Consider the following 25,817-nt stretch of genomic DNA (forward strand, 5'->3'; position numbering starts at 1 on the left):
TCTTCGAAAATTCTACGACTTTTGCTTTTAAAGCCTCTTTGGCTTCATTTAGCTGGTTCTTCAGCTCTTCTGTCTCCTTCTTATATCTGTCTGTTTCCTCCTGGAATCTTGAACATTGCTGCTTCTTCTCTGCCAAATGATTCTTCGGTTTGTTCAGAGAGGTATTAAATTCTTCCCGTTTCTCTTCATACATTTCCAGAGACATAAACTTTGACCTGAGGGAATCTTGTGGTGCGTGAACAGGTTTTCCTTTACTTTGCGAAGCTCACTCACTTCGTCTTGAACTCTGTCATTCAGCAGAGTCTCCTTGAGTTTCTTTTGGTGATTTTGCATGTCACTGTTTAAGACAGTCTTCATTTCTTCAGGTTGTTGAATCCTTACACAGTCCTTTTTTATCCTGTTGAATTACCTTGCTTTGTTCATTTTCCAAGACAGGGACTTTTCCTGCTTTGTTTTGAAATCTCACTGGCCAATCAAGGTTAATTTCCCTCACCCAATTTCAACCTAGAAAGCTCGGTCCTCTACCTTCTAATACCATCACTGGTAGTTGTGCCAATTGGTGTCTATAATAAACAGGTGTTCTGGTGATACCTTTTACTTTGATTTCTTCGCCTGTGTACGTTTTCAACTTGGCAGATGTTTGTTCCAAATTTAATTGTTGATCACCTTTAATTAAACATCTGAAAGTGTGTTCTATTACAGTTGTGGAAGAACCCGTGTCCACTTCCAATTTTAATGGTTTACCATTCACTTGTACTGTAACAAATACTAGCTCTGTCTTCCCAGCTTCCATGTTGAATAATGAATAACTGTTAGAATTGGTTGTTTCTGGCTCTTCGACATCATAAACAGGCTTCCAAACAACAAACAAAGTCCAATAAAGTCTAAATCTCGCTTTGCACTATCTCATTATGTGTCCACTTCTGTGACAAAAATCACACTCTACTTTTCTAAATTGCTAACCACTAGAAGACTGATTGTTTCCACGTTGATGAAAATTATTCTTCAGTTTAGTTGCTAAGTTGTTTCCTCTAATTTTTCCGTTAGCGGGGGCTGTTTCCTGCTTCGCGGCAGAGTCCCAGCTTTTCGCACCACTTCCGGCTGACTATTCCCGTCCAACGAGGAGAAAGGCGCCATTTTGCGCCCCTTGAATTGCTTGTGAATCCTTTACCAGCACTTTCCATCACCAGTGCTATTTCTAACGCTTTCTTAAAGTCAAGATTCATTTGAGCCAGCAATCCTCACTGAATAGTGTCTTCTTGCATGCTACATACTAAACGATCTCTGAATATGTCATTCAGGGTTTCACCAAAATCACAATATTCTGTTAGTTGCTTTAATTTCACCACATAGGTTGCAATTATCACCCCTGGGAGTCTATTTAATGAATTGAACTTGAACCTCTGCTTTGTGACTGAGGGCATGGGTTGAAAATGTCCCTTAATAAGGTCTACTAATTCACTGAAAGTCCTCAAATCTGGGGCACTGGGGGCTATCAAGCTTTGAATTAAACTGGAAGTCTTGCTCCCACAAATATTCAGGAGAATTGCTCTCTGCTTTTCCTCCCCCATGATTTTGGTTGCTTTAAAGAAATATTGAGACCAGTCATCTTTGGTTGGCTCAAAGGGATCAATTCTGCCAAACTGTGGCATTTTGGATGAGTATATCTCCTTTTGTTTTTAATAAACTTAGATCCTCACAATTGCTGGGCGAGGTACAGCACCGAATCTGATTTATCCTCATCGCTTGTTTGTTATAAAGTTGATCTTCAGACAACTTTTCTTAGTGAAAACATTAACTTTATTTATAAGACAGCAACTGCAACTACACGTGTGCATCAAACTCCATAACTAAAGAAGAGCTCCCCTGTAGAGGTTCTCTGAGCTGCTAACATATTTGTTTACACAGATCATGTGATCTTACAACACAGGATTATTCTTAAAGCTACAGTCCAACGTTTCTCAAAACTATAATTACCACAGCTTGCCACCAATTAATAGCCCTTTAAGCTCTCTAAGGAGCTTGTCAAGAGGCATGCTCAGAGAAGAATGGGATTTTCAATCTTTTTTTCCAGACAAAGGCAAACAAAGACACAGCAGTAAAGGTTACTCCAGGGCAAAAAAAAGTTAGCATTTTTTTGTGAAATTTGAGGGATCAACTACGCTGTATCTCGAATTGGTGTCTACAGCCGTTTTGCGCCATCTTTATTCTCTTGGTCTTTACATGAGCTTTCAGCTCTCCTTGGCAAGGCAGGGGAACCCCGATCATGGCTACCATCTACCTTTGCTGCTGGCGCCAGACAGGAAGCTCCCACCTCCTGGAGATGCTCGATACCTCTAATTGGATGCCAAGCTCGCTTCCTGATCAACCAATTAAAAATAGCATCTCCAGAGTAATGCAGTTCAGGTGTGGTGTTGGGACCCAGAATTCATCTGGGGGTTGGGTTCCCAATCCAGCTATGAAAATCCGGCCTGAGGCAACAGAAATTCCAGTGGTGGGCAGATTTCGAAAGCATTGGTCCAAAGTTACCTGTACTTCCCAAGCTTATTACATTCACCATGTCAGGTCTCCAATACCTCACCTAGTACATGAAAAATATTATTTTCTGAAAGAAATCTAAAAGGTATTTGAAATAATCAACACTAATTGCTTCCACTGTCTCCTTAGGGAGCCTGTTCCATAGACTGACCAATCATTCAATTGAATATTTTTTTCTACAGATTAGTTTTTCAATCTATCCCCTTCAAACGCAGTTGTGTTCTCTTGTTCTTTGACTGATTTCTGCCCAAATCAGGCTCCTACAATAATGGAGTGCGTGTAGCAGACACATATTGTGTCTGTGGCAAGTGAAACATTACTTTCCTTGGTTCATTCTATCCTTGAAGAAACTGTTTTGCAGGCCATTCAATGAGATTTGATCAGGTAAAGTTCGAAAGTTCAGAATTAATATCCAGTGTGCGATGGATGGGTCAGGTATCCACTGCACAATACAATAAAATCGAGTGATGAGGGAGGTCAGTACAGCGCATTAGCCTGCCATGCTGTAACTCAATATTATTACACTTACATAGCTCTTCCTTGAGGCTTTTCCCTGACTAGTTGATGCTCTGTAATATTTTTATTAAGCCTTTCCATCTTACTGAGGAGGCTTCAGGCCAATCCCCAACCAACAAGCTGCTCTGAAAACTCTGCTCACATTCTGACAGCTGTGACAAATTCCACTACAGCAGCTGAGGCAATCCACAACATTCTAAAGCAATCAACAACATAATAAATAAAACAACCCACAACGTTCTAAAAAAAGAGTCAATTCACCCTATTTCCAAATGCTAACGGATCCTTTAAAAAAAAATCCAGGATCTGGGTTCACATCTTTGCCAAAACTAATCAGTTCTTCCTTGGGCCATACCCTATCTGTGTGCCAAGTTTTGTTGAAATCAGCCTACTTGTTTTTGAGAATTATTTTAAACAAACAGACTAACCAACAGAGGTGAAAGCATTATCTCCACTCACCTTCAATGGCAGAGGTGATAACATTTGTCAATCCTGAAGAGCACCACTTGTTAGTTAACAAGTGTTAACTAACTTGTTAACTAACAAGCGTGAAAACTCAAAACATAACCCTGCAAGCTGTAGCAGGTTGCTGGGATGACCAGTACCCCATACACACGTGGTGCTAGGCAATAGGCTGAGATCACCAGCACCTTTCCTGGGGGGGCACTGGGCAATTGGCATCAAGACTCTAGCATGCATATTTTTCACCTGATACAATCTAGATCTACCAAATGTCAAAACAAAAGATTGAACTGTGCTCATTCAAAAAACAGCATCCTCCAGAAGGATTGCAATGTTTTCCTTCTATAAAAGCCCATAATAGACCCGAGATTATACTATAATAATATAATACATAGACATTTAATGCAAGGAGACATTTACTGTTGAGACATTGTGCCACATTACCTTTTGAACTTGCAACTCAGCAGAGGTCTGGTCTTGCTCAAGCCTTATGTCACCAAGTGATTTGAGCTTCTTCTCTGTTTCTATGATCCAGGCGATCTCTGCATCTGCTGCTTGTTCAAACTGGTAAGCAGGAGGAAAGAGTATAGTCAGTTATAGAGTGCAGTCACTTCTGAAAATCCCAGCAGTCACCTCAAAACCAAACAGCAGTTTGTATTTATATTTTACAGCCAGCCAGGCTCCCTCAGCATTCACTCACTGTGATGGGGTTGGGGGGGTGGGGGGTCATTGCTACATCCAAACAACAGGTTGCAGGATGGCAAAAGGAAGCAGCATAGCCCTGTTGAAATAGCCTTTCATTTAATTCTGCCCAATCTTAACAACCCTGCCACCACTCTAGTTGTAATCACCATAGGCCTAGAATCAAGGCTGATACTTCTCGTTTGTGTCTTTATAGATAACACTTGGTCCACGGGATCCCTGGACTGGTTTCCAATGCCTGAGAGGGTCAGAGAAAAATTATTCCAGAGTATTTTTTCACTAAGTACCCTGGGTTTCTGCTCTGGTTTTTGCCTCTCCCATAAATTACATGGCTGACGGTGTAGGAAGGGTTAATACTATGTTAATTATATTGTTAAGATACACAGGTGAAGGGGCATTATTTACTTAATTACTTGGAGCACATATTAATAGGGGACAGCTGGGATACTGGGTATGTGTGAGGAGTTTGAAATTGAACTAAGTCAATAAACTCTTCTCAGCAAGAAAAAGCTCTGCGTCTTGGTTTTGACTTCGACAGTCTGCTTGGATCCTTTTAACAGGGAGGGATGATGGATCAGCTGGTTTACTCCTAGCTGTCAACTTGTCCTGTCCGTATCCTCGTACCATGTCTCGGACACTCGCTGCTTGAACCACCAATGGTTAGCTGACAAACAGAATTCCAGTACAAAGTTACACACTGTAAAATGTTACAGCCTCTAAAAAGACATATTGCACTTTTAAACATTCACTGTATCTTCCAAACACAATGCTAGTTATACTCAGGAATCTCTATTGCTGATTATCGGGTAGAATCAGCAGCTCTTTAATTTGCACCAGTCATGGAATAAATGATTGAAGAGCTCTGGTTAAAAAGTTATTGTGTAGCTCATGAAATGTGTAAAATAGAAGATGACTTTGGTTAGAACCACAAGTGGCTCTACCCCAATAATCAAGTTCAAGGAACATGGACTCTACATTCTATATGACGAGATCAAAATTATAGAATCTTACAGCGTAGATGGAGACCATTGTGACGGGGCCAGTTCTTTGAAAACCTGTCCAATTAGGCCTCAAACCCCAGCTTTTCCCCCATAGCTTTACAAATTAATTCCCTTTGACTGTGTGTCCAATTGACTTTTGAGAATTCCTTTGGAATCTGCATTCACCACCCGTTCAGGTGGTGCATTCCAGTTCTCAGAAACATTGTGTGAAAAAAAATTTTCCTCATTTCCCCTCTAGTTCTTTTGATGCTTATTTGAAGTCTATACCTCTGGTTACCGACCCACTAGCCAGAGGAATGATGTATGACTAAATCATTTTTTCAAGCACAGTCACAAGTGAGGACTGTGGATTGCTATTGGAATATTGCAAATTAAAAACCTCATGAATTTAAAATGTTCTTTCAGTAACTGATAGGTACTAACATGGACGCTCCAAGACTAGGGTAGGTTCACCTGAAAGCAATTGTTCTGTTCACATGAGCGATTCCTAACCTGGACATACTGACTTCCCATATCTGACTCTCTCTTCAATGAATTAGGTATTCTGGGAAATCATTCCACTTATTGGCCCCCACAGAAGAAAGAAGTACAGAAGCACTTCCTGGCACCTGTCAGAGGGCTGCTTTCACAGCATTTGGCCAACTGCCTTGATTTATCTTTACCTAACTAAGTACCTTACATAGCTACAAGTCCCTTCTATCTCCTGGCATCTCCTTTGGAGGCTCAAGAGTCCTAGTTAGCCGTTCCTATGACTCATTCTCAAACAATGGGAGTCAGTCCTAGTGCTCAGGTTAACACCAGTCTTGGAATATGGGATACCTCTTTCTTTCTTAACAATGTGCACATGGAGCCCAACTAGAGCACTGTGTACCCTCAGCATATCTTCTGGAAACATAAACTCAACTAATCTGGCAGCACACAAGAATATAATACTGTCAGTTTTCTGAGGAATGATCCTTTAACCTTTAGTAATCTGCTTGTATTTCAGCTTTCAACAATGCTCAAGCAGCTTTGTTTCACTGTAGTAAATAATGTGGCAACACTATTATAAACAGGGGGTGTTATTAGCATTGCCAGTAGACCCAACATATTGATAGGTCAGGCTGATATATGTCCTACCCAAACACAATTAGTTTGTCACACACCAGCTGTCAAACTGAAATTGCAGCCAATAATGTAATATATACTAATAGTGTAAATAAATGGTCTTACTACTCACCTCTGGCCTCATCTAATGTCCTAGTAATTCAACATTCCAGAAAGAAAAGAAAGGCTTGCATTCATAACCTCAGGATGTCCCAAGGTGCTTTACAGCCAAAAAAAAAACAATGATTATGGTCCCATATATAAAAAGCGGAAAAAATGTGATTGGACTCATCAATCTCCCTACATTCTAACAGTGACTACACTTCCAAAGTATTCCATTGGCTGTGAAGTGTCATAGGACATCCTAAGACCATGAAAGGTGATCTATAAATGCAAGTTCTTTCTTTGGCAATACTCAGTCATATTTTCTATTCTGGGTTTTGTGTTTTTATTAAGTCTCTTGGTGCCCTATGGTTTGCATATCTGTTCAAACGTGTGTTCATAGATTGGCTGATCTATCAGTAATCACCGTGTATTTACATTTCATAGTGTCAGACCACAGTTAGGCAGCTATAATTGAAATTAACTTGTATTAAGACAATAATAAATGAATTCACTGTAAAGAACTGTAATCCCCACTCAGCTCCAAACCAAATGATGCTGTATAATTTTAGTCAATTCTTGCTTAGTCAATATTTTTTTAAGAATGTACAACTTTAATTTCTGATGTTGCAGCTTGCCAACAAAGGCAGATTTTGTTTGAAACATTGGCCCTTTGTGTTACAGTGGTTTTGCGATATCTGATAAATGTTATAAGGGGTGATTCCAAAGTAAGGTGCTTCCAGCACTGTGTTGTGTGTCTGCAATTTTCCCAAGATCTTTCTCTGAAGTTCCACTCCCTGAAGTGCAGTTCTGCCAATTCACCCCTTTGGTATTGATGTAAGAATAATTAGTTGAAAGGGTTAACTGAACATCTGACTGAAATAGGGTAGTCATATAACCTGTACACAGTCAGCTGCAGGAACAGAGATCCAGTATCATCACAAAAACAAAAAAAAAAATTTGCAAATCAAATAACTAAGACCTGTATCCCACCAGCAGCGATAGGGAGTGAGGGGCTCCAGGTGCAATGCATTAGAACATCAGGCTCTCTATAATTCACGTTGCATCGAACAGTAGTGCCACACCTAATGAGTTACATATGACTGGGGCACCTATGCAGACAAAACCTGGTGCTTGTAGGACTCAGAGTAAGTTCCCTGATAAACTTCAAAAGGTTCTGTGTTGATGGGATTTCAGAGCGCATGAAGAGTCAGGATTTACAATATGTTTTCCTTTCTATTCAAAACTTTTAGAATTTAGGTGAAGTGAAGATGATAAATGATAACCAGCACTTTCTGAAGCCCCAAATTCTGGCCCTTCCGAGAAAATTCTTGGCAACAAATTTAAAAATTTACTCAGAATATAAATCCTCACATTTTGAGACAACATTAAAATTGGGGTCAATACATAACAAAAAAAAACTCATTGCATATTAAGTTTTCCAATTTAACAGATCCTGCAATAAATGCTGAACTGGTAAGATTCAATTGTCTTAATGTGCAAAAATAAAGCCAAAGTTTATTCCATGGGACTGAATCCAGCAAGGTTTGCTTACCTTTAGAGTAGTCAGTCAACCATGTCAACAGATAGCTAGGAACGGAATGTAAGAGCTGATTCACATCAAGGTTGACTGAGCTCTATAAGCCCAACCACAAATGACTAGACCAGTGTAATATAAGGAATGGAGGATATATTTCATACCAATTAAGATTTTATTTACAACTGGCAGAATTCCAAGGTATTATTCATGGTGAGACAAAGAATTACAGAAGCTTATAGCAGAGTCATTTGGCCTGTGGTGCCTGTGCTGCCTCTTTGCAGAGCAGTCGCACTCAATTCTACACTCCCACTTTGTCCGTAATCTGTAAGTTTCTCATCCTCAAGTAGCAGTCTCCTGTTTTACCAATTTTCATGAATTCAACTTCCACCACCTTCTCAGGTAGAGCATTCTGGATCCCACCAACTCTCAGTGAAAAAGGTTTCTCTTCGTCCCCCACCCTTGATTTTTTTGCCAATGATTTCAAATCTATGACCTCTGGTTATTGACCCCACTCACAAATCCATACTGGTTGCTCTTTTTCACCATGATCCGATCAGCAAATCCATGTGTCATGGACGCTTTTCCATTCCCTCTAGACATGAATCAGGTGCAAAACCTTCACTAAGGTGAAGAAATTAAAACAAAATGGGATGCCCTTTTCAATAACAGTGCCCAACAGATCATTTCCCCTCTACCTCCTTGCCTCCCCATTTTTAATGAACAATTATAGATCATGCCGGAATAAAAACAGAAAATGCTGGAAATACTCATCAGGTCAGGCAGTATCTCTGGGGGGGAGAAACAGTTAATGTTTCAGGTTGATGACTTTTCATCAGAACTTAATTTTTCATTCCAGATTTCCAGCATACACAGTATTTTGCTTTTGCTCATGGTGAATTGTTTTACCATATGTTGGACTAACAGATGGGCAGAGGATCAATCTGATGAATGTGACAGAGCTCTCAACAGAAAATGTTTGCTGAACATTACTTTAAGAAAGTGCCCTGCTAAAATCAGAGCAACTCTCCCCACCTCCTCACTCTCGCTGCCTCGGAAAAGAACGACTCATAGCTTTAACTGAAATTTGCACTTTGCAAAAGGAACCTCTACATCGCCCACAAAACCCAAGATTTATGCAGGCACTGACGAACGAGAAAGAGATATTACAGCAAATAAAGTTCAGGCAATATTTGGTGATTTTGTTAATCCTTGAAGAGTACAGGAAGCTAAAAGCAACATTTACAAATACCTCAGGAATGAAATAGCTTCACGTGGAGCTATTTGGCCGTCTGTCTACCCATGCTTTTTGGCTCTGGCTGTTTCCTGCACCATCCACGCATCATTAAAGAAAGAAAAGCTTGCATTTGTGTCGCGCTTTACAGGGCCACTGGACATCTTAAAGCATCTTATAGGCAATGAAGTGCTTTATGAAATGTAATCAATATTGGAAATTAGGAAATGTGGCGGCTAATTTGCGCTCAGCAAACTCCTCTAAACATCAATGTGGTAATGACCCGATAAACCATTTTTACGATGTTGATTGAAGGATAAATATTGGTCAGGACATTGGGGCTATCTCCCGTGCTGTTCTTTGAAATAGTGACATGGGATCTTTTACAGCCACCCAAGCAGGCCTTTGGGTTTAATGAAAGATGGCACCTTCGACAGTGCAGTGCTCCCTCAGTAACGCACTGAAGAGTCAGCCTTGGTTTTGTGCTCAAGCCTTGGAGTAGGGCTTGAACCTGGAACTTTGCGATTCAGAAGCGAGAGTGCTACCAACTGAGCCACAGCTGGCACGGTACGTTGCTATGTAAGGAGACTGGGGTGTCCTCTGCGTGCATCCAATGACCTTGAATGAAAGTAATAACGATCTCATACAGCTCCACCAGCTGATGTGATGCCAGCGTTTGAAATTTGGTCAACGAATATCAGACAGCCTTTTTGTTGTTCACTTTGCGAGCAACAAGTGTGAAACTGCAAGATGAGGCCTGCACTGTTTAAAGGGCCAGGTGCTTAACTTGCAGATAAGGTAATTCTTTTGTAACTTTCTCTATTGCAAAGTGTTAGGAAGTACTCTGGAGTGTTTTTAGAGGTGTTGTGGTGAGTTCCTGCAAGCGCCAGAGAGTGCAACTGCATTTGCACAGGGAGAGTCAGAGGGGGAGGAGGCCTGTCCACAGCTGGGCTGCAATAAATATGGGGGGAGCAGCGGCAGTGCCTCTGGATCTGCAGCATAACAGGGAGATGTAATAAAGGTTGTGAGAAAGGTAAAATCTGCGCTACACCCTCTGCCAATGTGAATCCTGACTCCCCCATGCTCCTCCACAGTGACAGGAAGCTGTCTGGCAGGTCAGCCAAAGCACCCAGAACTCAGCAGCATGCCCATTCAGTGTTCCTCTCTATTCTTCCCAAATGGGCACCAATGTGTAGTTGTGGTATTATAGATTTTGTAAAAAATGCTCATCTTCCTTTTTAAATGGACACAAGGAGCCTTAAAGATGGCTGCCAAAAGTCACCTGGCCTCTTCAACTGCAATGTGGTCAAGCTTCTAGAAAGCTTTAAATGGATTTCAGGCAAGAAAAAACTTTTTGAAATTCGAGGGGTCCTCAAACAGACAATGAAGGAGCGAAAACCTTGGCCCCTTTTGAACACTTCAGCTGATAAGGGGACTTCGGATTGGTAAATGGGATTATCACTTGCCTTACTTGGAAGATGACATGGCATTTTGTCCAGAGTACATGATAGCAGTCATTTTAAGTTTTTGAATTGTATAAAGACAGGCTGAAAACAGCCAATTTGTATGCAGAACCCCAGGAAGAATTCTGGGAAACAACTTCAGAAATGGTTCTTGGCCAAAGGGCAGGTTTCTTTAAGAAATCAACTGCTGTTTCTGACGAAAAACTCCAGGCAATCTGCAAGTGCCGTTACCACAGGATTAGTGAGGAATAGGAAACCTTCTCCCACTCCTGCAAAAACCTGACCTGCTGAATCCACCAGAGAAAGACAAACGCCAACTTGGTCGATTGAAGAAGCCATTGCAGCTGTAAACCGAACCTCAAGTTTCAACCTCTTCACTTCGGAAAGATGGAATTCAAGCAATGGACCCACAACATTATCTCACAGAGGCTGATCTGAAATCTCATCTTTAAGCATTTTTATAATATCTGCTTTTAATCTTTGTATCTGTATTTTAGTTTACAACTTTATCACTTTTACCAAAATAGCTTTCAGCGGTCGTCTTTCCAATAAACTAACCTTTATCTTGTTTAAGACTAAAGCTTTACTGCTGGGTTATTTTTAATTGAATCACTCATAACAAAAGAAGGCTACATACATTCACACAAATTCTTAGCTCATGGACCACTTTAAGGAAACATCTTTCACGTGGTCGTGACACATCGAGCTCATCCAGTGAGTTGGCAACCGAACCATCCTTTCCCCCTCCACCTCAGCCTGGCTGCAGCTCATTCATGCTCAATGACTCACAACATGCTGACCCCAAATCTATACTGGCCTCCAAGATAGGTGGAGAGCCAGTATCTGAACTGGTAACTGTGAGCATCAGATTAAGCAATGGAATCTCTTCAATAGTTCCCTTGTTCTCTTCCTGCTCACTTGTGGGGTAGAAGCTCATGGGTGACTGAAAGCAGGAGCTCTGAAAGGGAAGGTTGACGTGAGGGAAGGGAGTTGGGGTGGGAAGCAAGAAGTCCATGGTCACACCGTCAGCAGCTTGCTCATCCTGCCAGAAAGCAGGATGAGAGTGAGCTGGCAGCTGCTAAAGGGAATAAAGCAGGGAGATACCATTGCCATGAATGTTCTCAGTGACACGGGATGCCACAGACTCTGTCACAGCTGCCACCATGATGCTGAGAATCATCTCCTCTGTTGGGCTCAGGAGATGTAGGCATCCTTATCCCTCGCTGGTTCTGCTCCCTTCTACTGTACACAATTTTGCCCTGCAGAAGAAGGGGAAGAAGGTCAGTGATTGTGTTGCAATGCGTTTGGGTGATGTGCATGCTATAGCTGAATAACTGGTGGTAGTGGAGGCAGTGAGAGGTGGGTGTGAGGTTGGCAGCATCAGTATGTGTGCGAGGGTGGAGTGGGGTATCTGGATGTTAGCTGTGAGTCTTGAGCACCTGTGAGTAATGGGGCTGTGCTGCTTGGAGCAATGTGACAGGTTGGAGCAGTAGTGAGTAGGAGATGTCTTGAAAATACATTCACTGACATTGACCATCTATGTGAGGCCATTGAATTTCTTTTGGCACTGCAGCCAGGCTTTGGGTCCTGACTTGGCAAGTTGATCTTCGTGGCCATTTTTGGAGGGTTGCCTTGAGGGCTTTCTGCCCCCACCCACAGTATCTCTCCTTTTGCCCATCTTCTCCACGAATGTCTCCATCCATTACTATAGAACCTCTCTTTGCCCTGGTATACATTTTGCAATAATTTACACTGCAGCAGTATTTTTGTGCAGCTTCTCCTTAATGTGCAGCCTGCCTTTTAAAGATCAGGCTGGTTGTTACACATATTATGCTCACAACTTCGCCTGTATCCCCTTTGTTGTGCAGTGAGCAGAGGTGGCTCGAAAGAACAAACTGCACTGTAGGACCCAACTGGCCCTAAGCTACATTTATGTAGTTGAGATGGATACACAAAATGTCTGTGTTGCCCACCTCGATCTGCATGGGCACAGGCAGGTTGAAAATTGGGATCCCGCACCTAAGGAAAAGGGCTATCCAATTTCTAACCCCTCAAGTCTAAACCTGGTTTTAGTTGGCTTGCAGTAATCATTGTCCCATTGTCAACTTTGCTTTCATGTGAAATAAAGTCACATATTGGAATGACAGGAAATAAATATCTCATTATGGAAGCGCTATAACACATGAAAAGCCGATTTCAAACAAGGCAACAGATGGAACTTTTCTTACTGCCCTCCCATTGATTATCAACGGAGGCCAGAAGGAGAATTCTGACCTTAGTGCATTATCAACAGTATTCTTACCTCAAAGCAAAGCACATCAAAGCAGCAGCTCACATTACAAGAATTTTCTGGAAGGGTAAGTTGAGCTGAAGACTGGAAATGATGGCTGACTTTCAGAACAAGTGTGTTGTTTACAAAGCACTTGTAACCAATCATGTTTTAAAGTGTGAGATTGCAGGTGCAGGATATGGAATATAAAGGGGCGCAGTGTTCAAATACAGAACTTATAATGAACAAAGTTTAGGTTTTGCCTTTAATGAAAAAATTTTTTGTTCATACAAACTGTGGTCAATGGTCAAAGGGAGAATGGCGTTTAATGGGACAAATGCCTTTTTCAGTTTCCATGCTTTATGTTCGAGCCCAAGAACAGACATTATATTGAACATTAGGGACAGGAAAAGGTTATTCAGTCCCTCAAGCCTGCTCCACCATTCAATGGCTGATCTCAATTCCATTTACCTGTTCTTGCTCCTCATCCCTGATAACCTTACCGCAATAAAAGTCTCCCATTCTCAGTCTTGAAGGCTCCAATTGTTTCTCCCAGCTGTTTTTGGGAAAGAATTCTAGATTTATGAAGAAATGTTTCCTGATATTGCTCCTGAACAGCCTAGCTCTAATTTTATGTTCCCTTTGTCTCAATTCCCCGACCAGAGGAAAGGTAACTCTATATTTAGCCCATTGACTCTTTTTAACATTCTAAACATCTCGATCAGATCACCCCTCAATCTTCCATACTCATGGGAATCCACAGTAGGTTATGCAACCTGTACTCATAATGTAACCTCTACTCCCTGCTATGAAATCAAGTTTTGCTCTGATGTCACTAATGGTCAGTGTGAGCCACTACACATCAATCACAAACACAAATAATGTAACAAGCTCAGAACATTATATCTCATCATGGGTAATTCTCCAAAAAATTGTTGAGCAACTGGAAGCCACTAAAAATAGTGACTAAAGCACACTGAATCTAAAGAAAACATGGAAAAGGAAAGCTCCCTGCTGATTACCACGCACTGCCCTCCCTCAGCCGATGAATCAGTGCTCCTCCATGTTGAATATCATTTGGAGGAAGCACTGAGGGTGGCAAGGATGCAGAATGTACTCTGGGTGGGCAACTTCAATGTCCATCACCAAGAGTGACTTGGTAGCACCATTACTAACCGAGCTGGCTGAGTCCTAAAGGACATAGCTGCTACACTGGGTCTGCAGCAGATGGTGAGGGAACCAACAAGAGGGAAAACATACTTGACCTCATCAACCTGCCTGCTGCAGATGCACCTGTCCACGACAGTATCAGTAGGAGTGACCACTGCATAATGGTTGTGGAGACGAAATCCCGCCTTCACACTAAGGATGCTCTCCATCGTGTTGTGCGGCACTGCCACCGTGCTAAATGGGATAGATTTCGAACAGATCTAGCAACTCAAGATTGGGCATCCATGAGATGCTGTGGGCCATCAGCAGCAGCAGAACTGTAGTTGAACACAATCTGTAACCTCATGGCCTGGCATATCCCCCACTCTACCATTACCATCAAGTCAGGGGATCAACCCTGGTTCAATGAAGGGTGCAGGAGAGCATGCCAGGAGCAGCACCAGGGTTCCCTAAAAATGAGGTGTCAACCTGGTGAAGCCATAACACAGGGCTACTTGTGTGCCAAACAGCATAAGCAGCAAGTGATGGTCAGAACTATGTGATCCCACAACCAATGGATCAGATCTAAGCTCAGCAGTGCTGCCACATCCAGTCGTTAATGGTGGTGGACAATTAAACATTGGAGGAGGAGGCTCCACAAATATCCCCATCCTCAATGATAGAGGAGCCCAGCACATCAGTGCAAAAGATAAGGCTGAAGCATTCGCAACGATCTTCAGCCAGAAGTGCAGAGTGGATGCTTCAACTCGCCTTCCTTCAGAGGTCCCCGGCATCACAGATGCCAGTCTTCAGCTAATTTGATTCACTCCACTTGATAGCAAGAAACGGCTGAAGGCACTCGATACTGCAACAGCTATGGGCCTTGACAATATTCAGGCAATGGTGCTGAAGACTTGCCGCGCACCCAGCCAAGCTGCTCTAGTACAGCTACAACACTGGCATCTATCCGGCTATGTGAAAAATTGCCCAGGTATGTCCTGTACACAAAAAGCAGGACAAATCCAGCCTGGCCAATTACCGCCCCATCATTCTACTCTCCATCATCAGTAAAGTAATGGAAGGGGTCATCAACAGTGCTATCGAGCCACACTTGCTTACAGGCGCCCAGTTTGGGTTCTGCCAGGGCCACTCAGCTGCTGACCTCATTAAGCCTTGGTTCAAACATGGACAAAAGAGTTGAACTCCAGAGATGAGGTGAGTGACTGCCCTTGACATCAAGCTGTATTTGACAGAGTGTGATATCAAGGAGCCCTAGCAAAACTGGAGTCAATGGGAATCGGGGGGAAACTCTTCACTGGTTGGAGTCATACCTAGCACAAAGGAAGATGGCTGTGGTTGTTGGATATCAGTCATCTCAGCTCTAGGACAGCACTGCAGAAGTTCCTCAGAGTAGTGTCCTTGGCCCAACCATCTTTATCTGCTTCATCAATGACCTTCCTTCCATCATAAGGTCAGAAGTGGGGATGTTCGTTGATGATTGCACAATGTTCAGCACCATTCGCGACTCCTCAGATACTGAAGCAGTCCATTTCCAAATGCAGCAAGACTTGGACAATATCCAGGCTTGACAAGTGGCAAGTAACATTCATGCCACACAAGTGTCAGGCAATGACCATCTCCAACCACAGAGAATCCAACCATCATCCCTTGATGTTTAATGGCATTGCCAACATTGAGTCCCCCACTATCAACATCCACGGGGTTGCCATTGACCAGAAACTGAACTGGACTAGCCATATAAATATTGTGGCTACAAGAGCAGGTAAAAGGCTAGAAATTGGGTGACAAATAACTTACCTCCTGACTCCCCAAAGCCTGCCCACCATCTACAAGGCACAATTCAGGAATGTGATGGAATACTCCCCACTTGCCTGGATGAGTGCAGCTCCCACAACATTCAAGAAGCTCGACACCATCCAGAACAAAGCAGCCTGCTTGATTGGCACCACATCTACAAATATTCACTTCCTCCACCACTGACACAGCAGCAGCAGTGTGTATCATCTACAAGATGCACTGCAGGAACTCGCCAAGGCTTCTTCAAAAGCATCTTCCAAACCCATGACTACTACCATCTAGAAGGACAAGGGCAGCAGATAGATGGGAACACCACCACCCAGAAGTTCTCCTGCAAGTCACTCAATCCTGACTTGGAAATGTATTGCCTTTCCTTCACTGTCGCCGGGTCAAAATCCTGGAATTCCCTTACTAATAGCACTGTGGGTATACCTACGCCACATGGACTGCAATGGCTCAAGAAGGCAGCTCACCGCCACCTTCTCAAGGCTAACTAGGGTTGGGCAATAAATGCTGGCCCAGCTAGCAAAGCCCACATCCCTTGAATGAATAATAAAAAAATAAATAAGGAGAAATGGATTACGATAGCTAAGTTAAGAACTAGCACCAGCATAGGAACAAAGGGCCTAATGGCCTCCTATGAGTCTTGATTCTACCATTACATCTCTTAAAGGACATCACCTCAACATTATTAAGTGAAAGGAGTGAAGTAAATCAATTAAATCTCAATATATTCAATACCACCTCTGGAATGCATATGAAGTAATGGTTCTGCTCCCACATCCATTGCTGAACTAACTGACTCGACTTTCATGGAATCGGACAAACTCCACAGGACATTAGAAACGGCTGCCAGGATCTGACTCCAGGGTCCCTGGCCCCATTTTTGGCACCCCCAATTTTCCTCAGTGCAGGAAATGGGTGCAGGCTGCACCCAAGCTCCTGGAACAAAAATCTTATCCTCTTATCCTTACGGCCACTTTCTCCTGAGGTGGGCGTGCCGAGCTGGGAAATTTCCCAACCCCCGCTACCCGCCTCTAGGATGAAAACCCTGCCCAACATGACTGAGTCGACAAGCTGCTTAATTTTCAGACATCATAATATTGCTAGAAAATGTCTGCATAAGGGCTGGCCTGAACTTTACATGTGGAGAGTAGACGTTCATTGTGGAATCCATAGTGCAGAATATCTAAATGGTAGTCAATGGCATTTCACCTAAGAATTTATACCCCCAAATCTTGCCAAGAAACTCATAGAATCATAGAATTGTACACCACAGGAGGCCATTCCACCCACTGTGCCTGTTCCAGCTCTTTGGGAGATCTTGCGAATCAGTCCCATCCCCCTGCTCTTTCCCCACAACTCAACAGAATCGTCCTCTTCAAATATTTATCTAATTCCCTTTTGAAAGTTACCATTTAATCTGCTTTCAACACTCTTTCAGGCATTGCATTCATAACAACTCATTGTGTAAATTATTCTTTTCCTCATGCCACCTCTAGTTTTTTTGCCAATTATCTTAAATCTGTGTCCTCTGATTGCTGGTCAGTCACTGAAAACAGCCTCTCCTCATTTACTCTAACAAAGTCATTCATGATTTTGACCATTCACCAAATCATCTCTGCTGTAAAGCAGTTCAACCGCAGCTTCCCTGGTACCATTCCAGAAAAACTGAACCCTCTCCAAGGCCTTGACGTTCTTCCTAAGGGCAATTCTTCTCACATGGGAATCCAGAAACAACACAGGTTGTCCATCACCTCACATTAGCACCAAATGACCCAAGGCCAATTATCTTTTTAACATTCTGTTCCTTAAAAAACACTAACACACACCAGTTTTGAAATAGTGGAAATGATTGTAGCTGCTGTCGATGAGTTAACTGCCCCTTCTATTGCATAAAGCATTTGTGATGGATTTCCTACTCTTTAAGTATCCAAATAAGACAATTGATGGATCAGACAGATGGCTTTAACAATGAACAACTTAGCTCTGCTTCAGCTTCCACACGCCACTTGTAGCCACATCAAGCTGTGCCTGCGATGCATATTTAAACCCACTCCAAGCACTCCCTTTGTCACTGGAGAATAATGAAGTGGCAGCACTTTTTGCATAAATATTTATCAAATGCACATCCAGTTGTGAAACTTTCCCTGGTGTAAGAAGAGAAGAGAGTGTGACATACCTGCTGTGATCTTTGTATAGCAGCATCTATTTCGTCCACCTTCTGTGCTATAGTGTCGCTCACTAATCTGTAACGCTCGTTGTCATCGGACACCAGTTTGTCGAGTCCTTCTCTCGCCCTCCATGGGACCAATTCCAACAGAGCACTGCTGACCTCATTAACTGTGTCCAGGCTTACCCTGTGCTCCATCATCTCTTTCCTCAGCTCCTAGGGATCAGCACAGAGAGTTCTCTCATCACACAATTCTTGGGTTTATTGCAGGGCTGCGTTGCAGAACTGGACATTGCATGATACAATAAAAGCAACATACCATCTCCTACACCTGGCACAACGAGTGACCACACTTTCCTTCCTCTCCTAAAATTGGTTATCCCCTGTGCAACCTCCCTATGCAAACCCTTTGAGACACCACCCGTAACACATGCTGACCTGGAGGTAAATAACACAACTGTACCAAAACTTCTGCCACCAGAATTATTGAGGGCAATTTTAAAATCAACCCACCAACTGGAAAACTGTCCAACTTGGGTGTAATGCTGATTTTACACCTCACCCGATTTGAAATCAATGGAGCATAACATTAGGCAGTGGGGGGTGAAAGGTTCCACATGATGCAGTGGATTTCCCAGCCATGAGTAAGGTTAATATTATCTCCCACTATATCAGTCCAGGTTTCTGTACTTATATGTAAATGCAAAAGGTACAACTAAATATAAATCAGGTTAAAATTCTGGAGAAAAAAAATTGATAAAGGAATATAAGAACATTTTAGGTTTCATTTGATCAAAAGTAACACAATTTTTTAAAAACTGAGACCAATTGTCAAAAGCAAATTTGAAAAGTATACTCTTGTTATGTGAAGGAGGCAGTTTTTATCATATACGTAATGAAATACCAAATAACATATATCTGTGATTGGGCTGAATCTTGGTTTTGTGCGATAGTGTAAATTGGGTGATAAGTGAGTCAGCAGCCCATGTTACATCTCTCCCCATGTTTAATCCCAATGGAATGAAGATGCAAAATGAGCTGCTGAATCACTCTTGTCCAAAATCGATGTTTGCCCCATTGAATATAGTCACTTTGGATTAAAACTACATTAACCAAAGGTTCAAGTGGTTCCTAATCATAATCCTCACTTTGTTATTAGGCAGCAGCCCTGGTCACTGCTTAACTATCTAAAATGCTTTATTTCAGAGAGGTATTTCCTCTGACGTTATTCTCCTTGGCTCTTAAGTGGCTATCAGGGTGCTCCTGATGTGCTGTGATGTTGACAAGCAAATTAGCAATTGCGCCAATACAGCATTTTTTGAAGAAAATAACCTGCAGTTAATGACTGAAATGTTCTTAATTCAGTAAATAAGATGTAAGACAAAAACTGCAGTCAATATATAAAGTTGACATGAGCACAAAGACATACCTTTTATTCCCCAGAAAAAAGTGAAGACATATTTTTAAAAACACCCAACTGTGATAATTTTATAGAATTTCTGATAATCACAAAGTACTATCCTGTCCGTTAATAATGTTTCTGTACACTGATGATGCATTAGTGAGAGGACTGTATATCAGTCTCAATCAGCCACTGACAATGGCTGCTGCCCTCAATACAAACAGAGATGAACTTTACCCTTTCAAAAGCATCAAGCCTTTTTATGCCTTCCTAGAACAGCTGCTGGAAACAATGGAAAACATGGGTCTCCATCCTATTGGCTCTCTAGTCAGTGACACCCTAGCTAGAAACACAGGGAGCAGTCACTCAGAGGTCATGAGTCCGCTTGAATGATTTACTGATGCTGTACTGACAGTGTTCATCCAACTATTGAAGTGCAAGATTACATAGAAAGCAAACTAACAAATCAACTGTTCATCAAGGTGGTTCAATTGCCAACCCTTTTACTCAAATGCGTCACTAAGTGATCTAATATATCCACAGTAAAGCAGCTAAAGGTAGCAACTTACTAAAACTGGCCATCACCAAACACAGACACGAGTGTGCATGGACACACTAAGATGTGCACACACAGTCACTGCAACATACACAGATAAACATATTAATGTGTGCACACATGATTGAACATTCACTAAAACACACTCAAACACACTAAGGTGCACACACTAACATACACAAACATACATTAACATACATTAACATGCTAAACTGCACACACACCCCCACTTATGCGATGGAAAAATCCCATTCGCCTCACCTGAATGAATACAAGCACACACTTGAATGTGCACAGAATCACTGACACACACACATCAACTAACATGATGGAAAAATCCCAGCTGTAGGGAGACAGGGCTAATGCACGCGCACGCACTCACACTAACATGCACACACACATGCACAGACAAATTGCATGCACACAAACATTCACTAAAGCATACATGCTCACTAACAAAATGGAAAAATCGCATTTGTGAAGGCTAAACTAATGAGGAAGAAATATGATCAGATAAAAATAAATTTTAATATGTTAGAGTAAATGAGCACATGCACGTGCACACATAAGTTACAAAGTGAAGAACCACTTACCTTCTGTCTTTCCTGTGCTTGAGCTAGCTGTTCTCCTGCAAGTACCTCAGAAGCATATGAGGTCAATTCAGCCTCTACCTTCTCGAGCCAGGTAGCTAAAATCTCATGAGCAGACTGAAACTTGGTAGCCAGCTGGAGGGCCTGTTCTAAGGTCTTCAAAACTTTACAACTGGTAGTGGCAATTTCAGCATAGCGAGCTTTGATGCCATCTAACCTTTCTTGAATGATTATAACTTCATCTCCTATAAAAGGAAAGAGAGAGAGTTTAAGATTCTCCAAGTATTGTGTAAACCAATACACGATAAGCAAGGGGAGAAATAATTTCAGATTCTGTTGGGAGCCAATCAGCTGTTTATCCATGCAACTTGCCAGCCTGCCAAACCTGATTTCAATCTGAGTACAAGCTCAAACACTGTTCAACACACTTCAGAAAATCCAAAGAGAAAGTCTCACTTTCTATTGAGGAAAAAATGACAGATCTGCACAGCGCCTTCCACAACCTCAAGATAATCCAAAGCGTTTTAAAGTCTATAAAGTACTTTTGGTGCTGCAAAAATGGTGCACAGTTGGTGGCCCTCTTTGCCATTGCATAGCACCATCCCATCATCGACAGGTCAGTATTGCAGCATGCCATGCAAATCTCTGCTGCCCATATCCTAACTTGCACAAGTCCTGTTCATCCCATGGTCACTGATCTCCATTGGCTCCGAGTCTAGTGACACTTTCATTTTAAAATTCTCATCCTTGTTTTCAAATTCCTGTATGGTCCTGCCCCTCCCTATCTTTGCAATCTCATCCAGCTCCTCACAATCCTCTGAGATCTCTGCACTCCTCCAATTCTGGCCTCTTGTGCATCCCCGATTTCCATCATTCCACTGTCGGCAGCCATGCCTGGGCCCTAAGCTTTGAAATTCCCTTGCTAAACCTCTGTGCATCTCTCTCCTCGTTTAAGAATTGCCTTAAAACCTACTTCTTTGACCAAGCTTTTGGTCATCTGTCCTAATGTCTCCTTCTTTGGCTCACTGTCAATTCTTGTCTGCTTAGGTTTCTATGAAGCACCTAGTGACGTTTTATACTTGATCAAAGAAGCAGGTTTTAAAGTGCCTCTTAAAGGAGAGAATCAATGGTAAGCAGGGATTTCAACTGGAAAATGATTGGTGACATCAAGTTGGTGGATGAAAATACAGAGCAATTACTGCAAAGGATCTTGACATCATAAAAGAAATTTACACTGATGTCTCCATAACCTTGGACCACCCTGCCCCTTCTATATAGACATGATTACGATCTAAGGCTGTACTAATGCAATGGTTGCAAAATTACAATTACATGTGTTGTCACTTTTTAGTCATTTGAATATCTTAAAGACACTTATGACTCTGTCCAATGGGAGCTTCCGCACTCTGGATTCAGGCTCACCAGAAATTCATGTAGGTGCAAAAGAGGCATAAGGCCCATAATGCTGGCCCTCCACTCCTGATCCCCATCCCAGTGAACTGCCACAAACTGGGGTGGGGATTGTCATGGAGAAGTCAATCATCACCACCCTCTCGGCACACCCTCCGCCCTGCCTCACATAGCCCGACTGCTTACCTGTTGTCTGTTTCAGGAGAGCTAATCCGTTCTTAACAGCCTGATCGACATGCTGCTTCCGAAGCATGATGTCCTCGTGAAGGGCCTGTTATCGTAGAACAGGTTGGGTTAACAGAAATTGGTGGATGCAGAAAACCCAGAGATTCCGGCAACATTTTGAGTCAATCAAAATAGAAACAACAAAAAAAAATGCACAAAAGGAACATTACATTTTAAAAAAAATTAATGTAGAAATGAAAATTAAAGCATAACAAAAAAGGTACCAGATGCTCGGAATGTTGTTTTTGAAGATGATCAGGATTGTAGTCTTGAATGGCCGCATTGTTGAGTCTGTCCTGCACTTCAGCCAACCAGTTCAGAACCTCTACTTCCTCCTCTCCAAAGATCCAGGCATTGGAGAGGGCCTGCTGGATCAGGGCGGCTTTGCGGCCATACCTGTCCTGGATCTCAATGTACCGAGTCTGGGCAGAATCCAGCCTTCCCTGCAACATGTCTTTATCATCTCTGGAACTCATAGTCTTTAGCAACTGGCCAATGCTAATAGCCTGGTGCAACTGTTTACCGTGACTGATGACATCATCTTCCATGGCCTACGCAAGGTGTACAAACGAATGAGAAAAGATACTGGGAAAAAATAAACTGAGGCAGAAAACAAAGAATGGCAACAGAAAGCACTCCCCCCAAAGATCAAAAAAACTAAAATAATGATTATGCAATGTTGTAACTTAAAAGTGAAGGAAGGGAGGGCAAGCATACGCCTGGCTCAATACTCACTTTATGCTGGGAAATCTGCTCTTGCAGTCTGGTAGTTTGAGTGCCAATAGGTTCAGAGTTTGCAACCTTTTTCTCAGCAGCAGTGAGCCATTCAATCAAAGGTTCCACAGTCTCGTGGAACTGCTGAGCCACTACCAATATGGCCTCCAACTGCCGCTGTCTGTGGAGAAGATAAGAAAAGAGACCTCGCTATAAAGAAAGGCTTACATTTGTACTAGCAATTTTTTTAAAGTCAGGGCATAACAAAATTTTGTACAGCCAATGAAGTACTTTGCACCAGTGACTTACACTTCAGATACATAGGAAAGTTGCAGCCAATTTGCACATAGCAGGGTCCCACAAGCCATAATGTGATAGATAATAACCGGATTTCTTTTTAAAAAAGTGACATTGATGAGAGATAAAGTGTTGACCAGGACACCTGTAAGAACTATTCTGCAGCTCTTGAAATCGAGACATTGATAAATGCAAAGTCTAGCTAACTCCTCGCATTTTTGGTTTGTGAGCTCTAAAATACTTTTGAAGAAATATTTGACAATCTTCTATATATGCATCCATATCAGCTTCAACACTGTTCCTAACCTGGTACATGGATAAGCCCCTCATTAACTGTTTCAGTTATGGTTGACATTATATTATAGTGGTGTCCAAACAATATATTTTATGAGAAAAGTTACTTCACATAATGGCACAGGACTGAGCCTACTGTCTCTTGTCTGATCTGGACATAAGATACAGATCAGCTGTGATGTAAAGTGAATTGTTTTTTGGGTGAATTATCTCCTCCTGTTCCTATGATGCAATGAGTAACTCAAGAGAGGGAAAGGCAGGAGAGAGCATTCACTCATTGAGCCATCATTGCCCACTGTGTAACCCACGTGCTTAGGGTTGCGCTGCTCTATGACCAGTGAAATCACATAATGAATGTACAGTTGGTAAACAAGAAGTCAAACCAAAACAGGTAAATCATTTAGATAGAAGATGTCAGACGTTAAGTACAGAAAATTGTTGGAAAACGCAGGCAGTGTCTTCAAGTGAAAAATCTGTATTTCAGACATGATCTTTCATACAACAGCATGGCAGTTTCTGATTTATATTCTTTCTCGCACCATCTGATGTTTTTTCACATCACTACTTGAAAGTATGGGCATAAAACACTATGGCACTGAAAGGGATGGCTTGCAGAAAAAAACTTTGGGTCACTGGAACAATTAACTGCTGGCTTATTTTTAATATTGCATCTGCCATATGACAATATGATCCATTAGAAATCAACTAAACCCCAAGTCACAGAAAATGAAGCCTTTGCGACCACTTCAGTCTATTTCAATTATACTCAATAACTGAAAGTAGTAATTTGTACAAGTCTTATATTTTTGTTCATATAATATAAAATGGTTAATTTCCAAGTATTATTTTAACAGCAAGAAGCTGGGAACAGTGGAGGTCCAAAGAGATTTGGGGTTCCACATCCACAGAACAATGAAATATACAAAAAGTAATCTAAAAGGCTATTGGTATATTATTTGCATAACAAGAGGGCTAGAATTTTTTTTTCTTTATTCCTTCATAGGATGTGGGCATCACTGACAAGGCCAACATTTTTTACCCATCCTTCATTGTCCTTGAACTGAGTAACTTGCTAGGCCATTTTCAGAGGGCAGTTAAGAGTCACACACATTACTGTGGGTCTGGAATCACATGTAAGCCAGACCAGGTAAGGAAAGCAGATTTCCTTCCCTAAAGGACATTAGTGAACCAGGTGGGGTTTTTACATCAATCGGTGATAATGTCATGATCACTATTACTGAGGCTAGCTTTCAATTCCAGATTTTTATGAATTAAATTCAAATTCCACCAGCTGCCATGGTAGGATTTGAACCCATGTCCCCAGAGCATTAACCTAGGCCTCTGGATTACTAGTCTAGTGTTATTACCACTATGCCACCATCATAAAGCAGAGGAAGTTTTGCTACAGTCAAACAATACCCTTGTTAGATCACGTATGCAGTACTGTATAAAGTTCTGGGCAGCACACTTTGCAAGGAGTACGAGCCAGATTTACCAGAATGTTATCGGGGCTTTAAGGGTTAAATTATGAAAAGAGGGTTAATTATGAAAAAAATAATTAAGCTAGTAATAAGGAATATAGAATATTAAAAGAGTGACTTGATTGAGCTTTTGAGGAACTTTTTCTGCTGGCCAGTGAATCGAGAATTTAATATTTGATCCGGGCCATTCAGGGGAGAAGTTAGGAAATAGTTCTTCACTCAAAGGATTATAGAAGTATGGTACTCTCTTCCACAAAAAGCAGTACATGCTAGCTCAATTAATAATTTTAAACCAGACGTCGACAATGTTTTTGCCAGCCAAGGCAGGAAGGGTTAGGGAATTAAGGCAGGTGGATAGAGTCAAAATATAGATTAACCATGATCTAACTGACTAATGGAACCAGTTTGAGGGGCAGAATGGCTGCCACCTTCTTCTATGTTTCTACGTGGGTGCACAGCCACAGATCCCTGTGTACCTGTTTTCAGCCTTGGTCAGCAGGGAGTTCCATCTACGACTCAGGCCTTGCAGTTGATTCAGTGTCTTCTCGCGGTCTGTCAAATCGGCCAAACCAGCAATCTTCTCTCCTTCTCGTTTGATCATCTCCACAGTTGGTTTGCGATCATCCAGCAAGTGTTGGAGAAGCTTCATCGGCACAAATATTTAAAATCAGAATCATGACAAACAGAATACTCAGGCCATGCTACTCATTCCTATAATATGAGTGTAGAAATCTATGCTGTCTAACTTTGAGATCTATTTTCATCATTTTTTTTCATTGGCCAATAGCATTGGTATTT

General features: G+C 41.9%; 1 protein-coding gene across 4 annotated transcripts in view; it reads right to left on the reverse strand.

Annotated features, from left to right (window-relative positions):
- Positions 1-25,817, reverse strand: part of dst (dystonin) — a 576,136-nt gene that overhangs the window by 78,415 nt on the left and 471,904 nt on the right. For all 4 annotated transcript variants that reach the window (XM_041188904.1, XM_041188906.1, XM_041188907.1 and 1 more), the window contains 7 exons: positions 25,496-25,662; positions 22,969-23,128; positions 22,458-22,784; positions 22,195-22,279; positions 20,602-20,843; positions 18,060-18,266; positions 3,961-4,080 (listed from right to left, as the gene is read on the reverse strand). In XM_041188904.1, the coding sequence (XP_041044838.1) occupies positions 3,961-4,080; positions 18,060-18,266; positions 20,602-20,843; positions 22,195-22,279; positions 22,458-22,784; positions 22,969-23,128; positions 25,496-25,662 (1,308 nt within the window). The remainder of the gene's footprint in view (positions 1-3,960; positions 4,081-18,059; positions 18,267-20,601; positions 20,844-22,194; positions 22,280-22,457; positions 22,785-22,968; positions 23,129-25,495; positions 25,663-25,817) is intronic.

This window comes from Carcharodon carcharias, chromosome 5, assembly GCF_017639515.1.
Source record: "Carcharodon carcharias isolate sCarCar2 chromosome 5, sCarCar2.pri, whole genome shotgun sequence".
Classification (NCBI taxonomy): Eukaryota; Metazoa; Chordata; class Chondrichthyes; order Lamniformes; family Lamnidae; genus Carcharodon; species Carcharodon carcharias.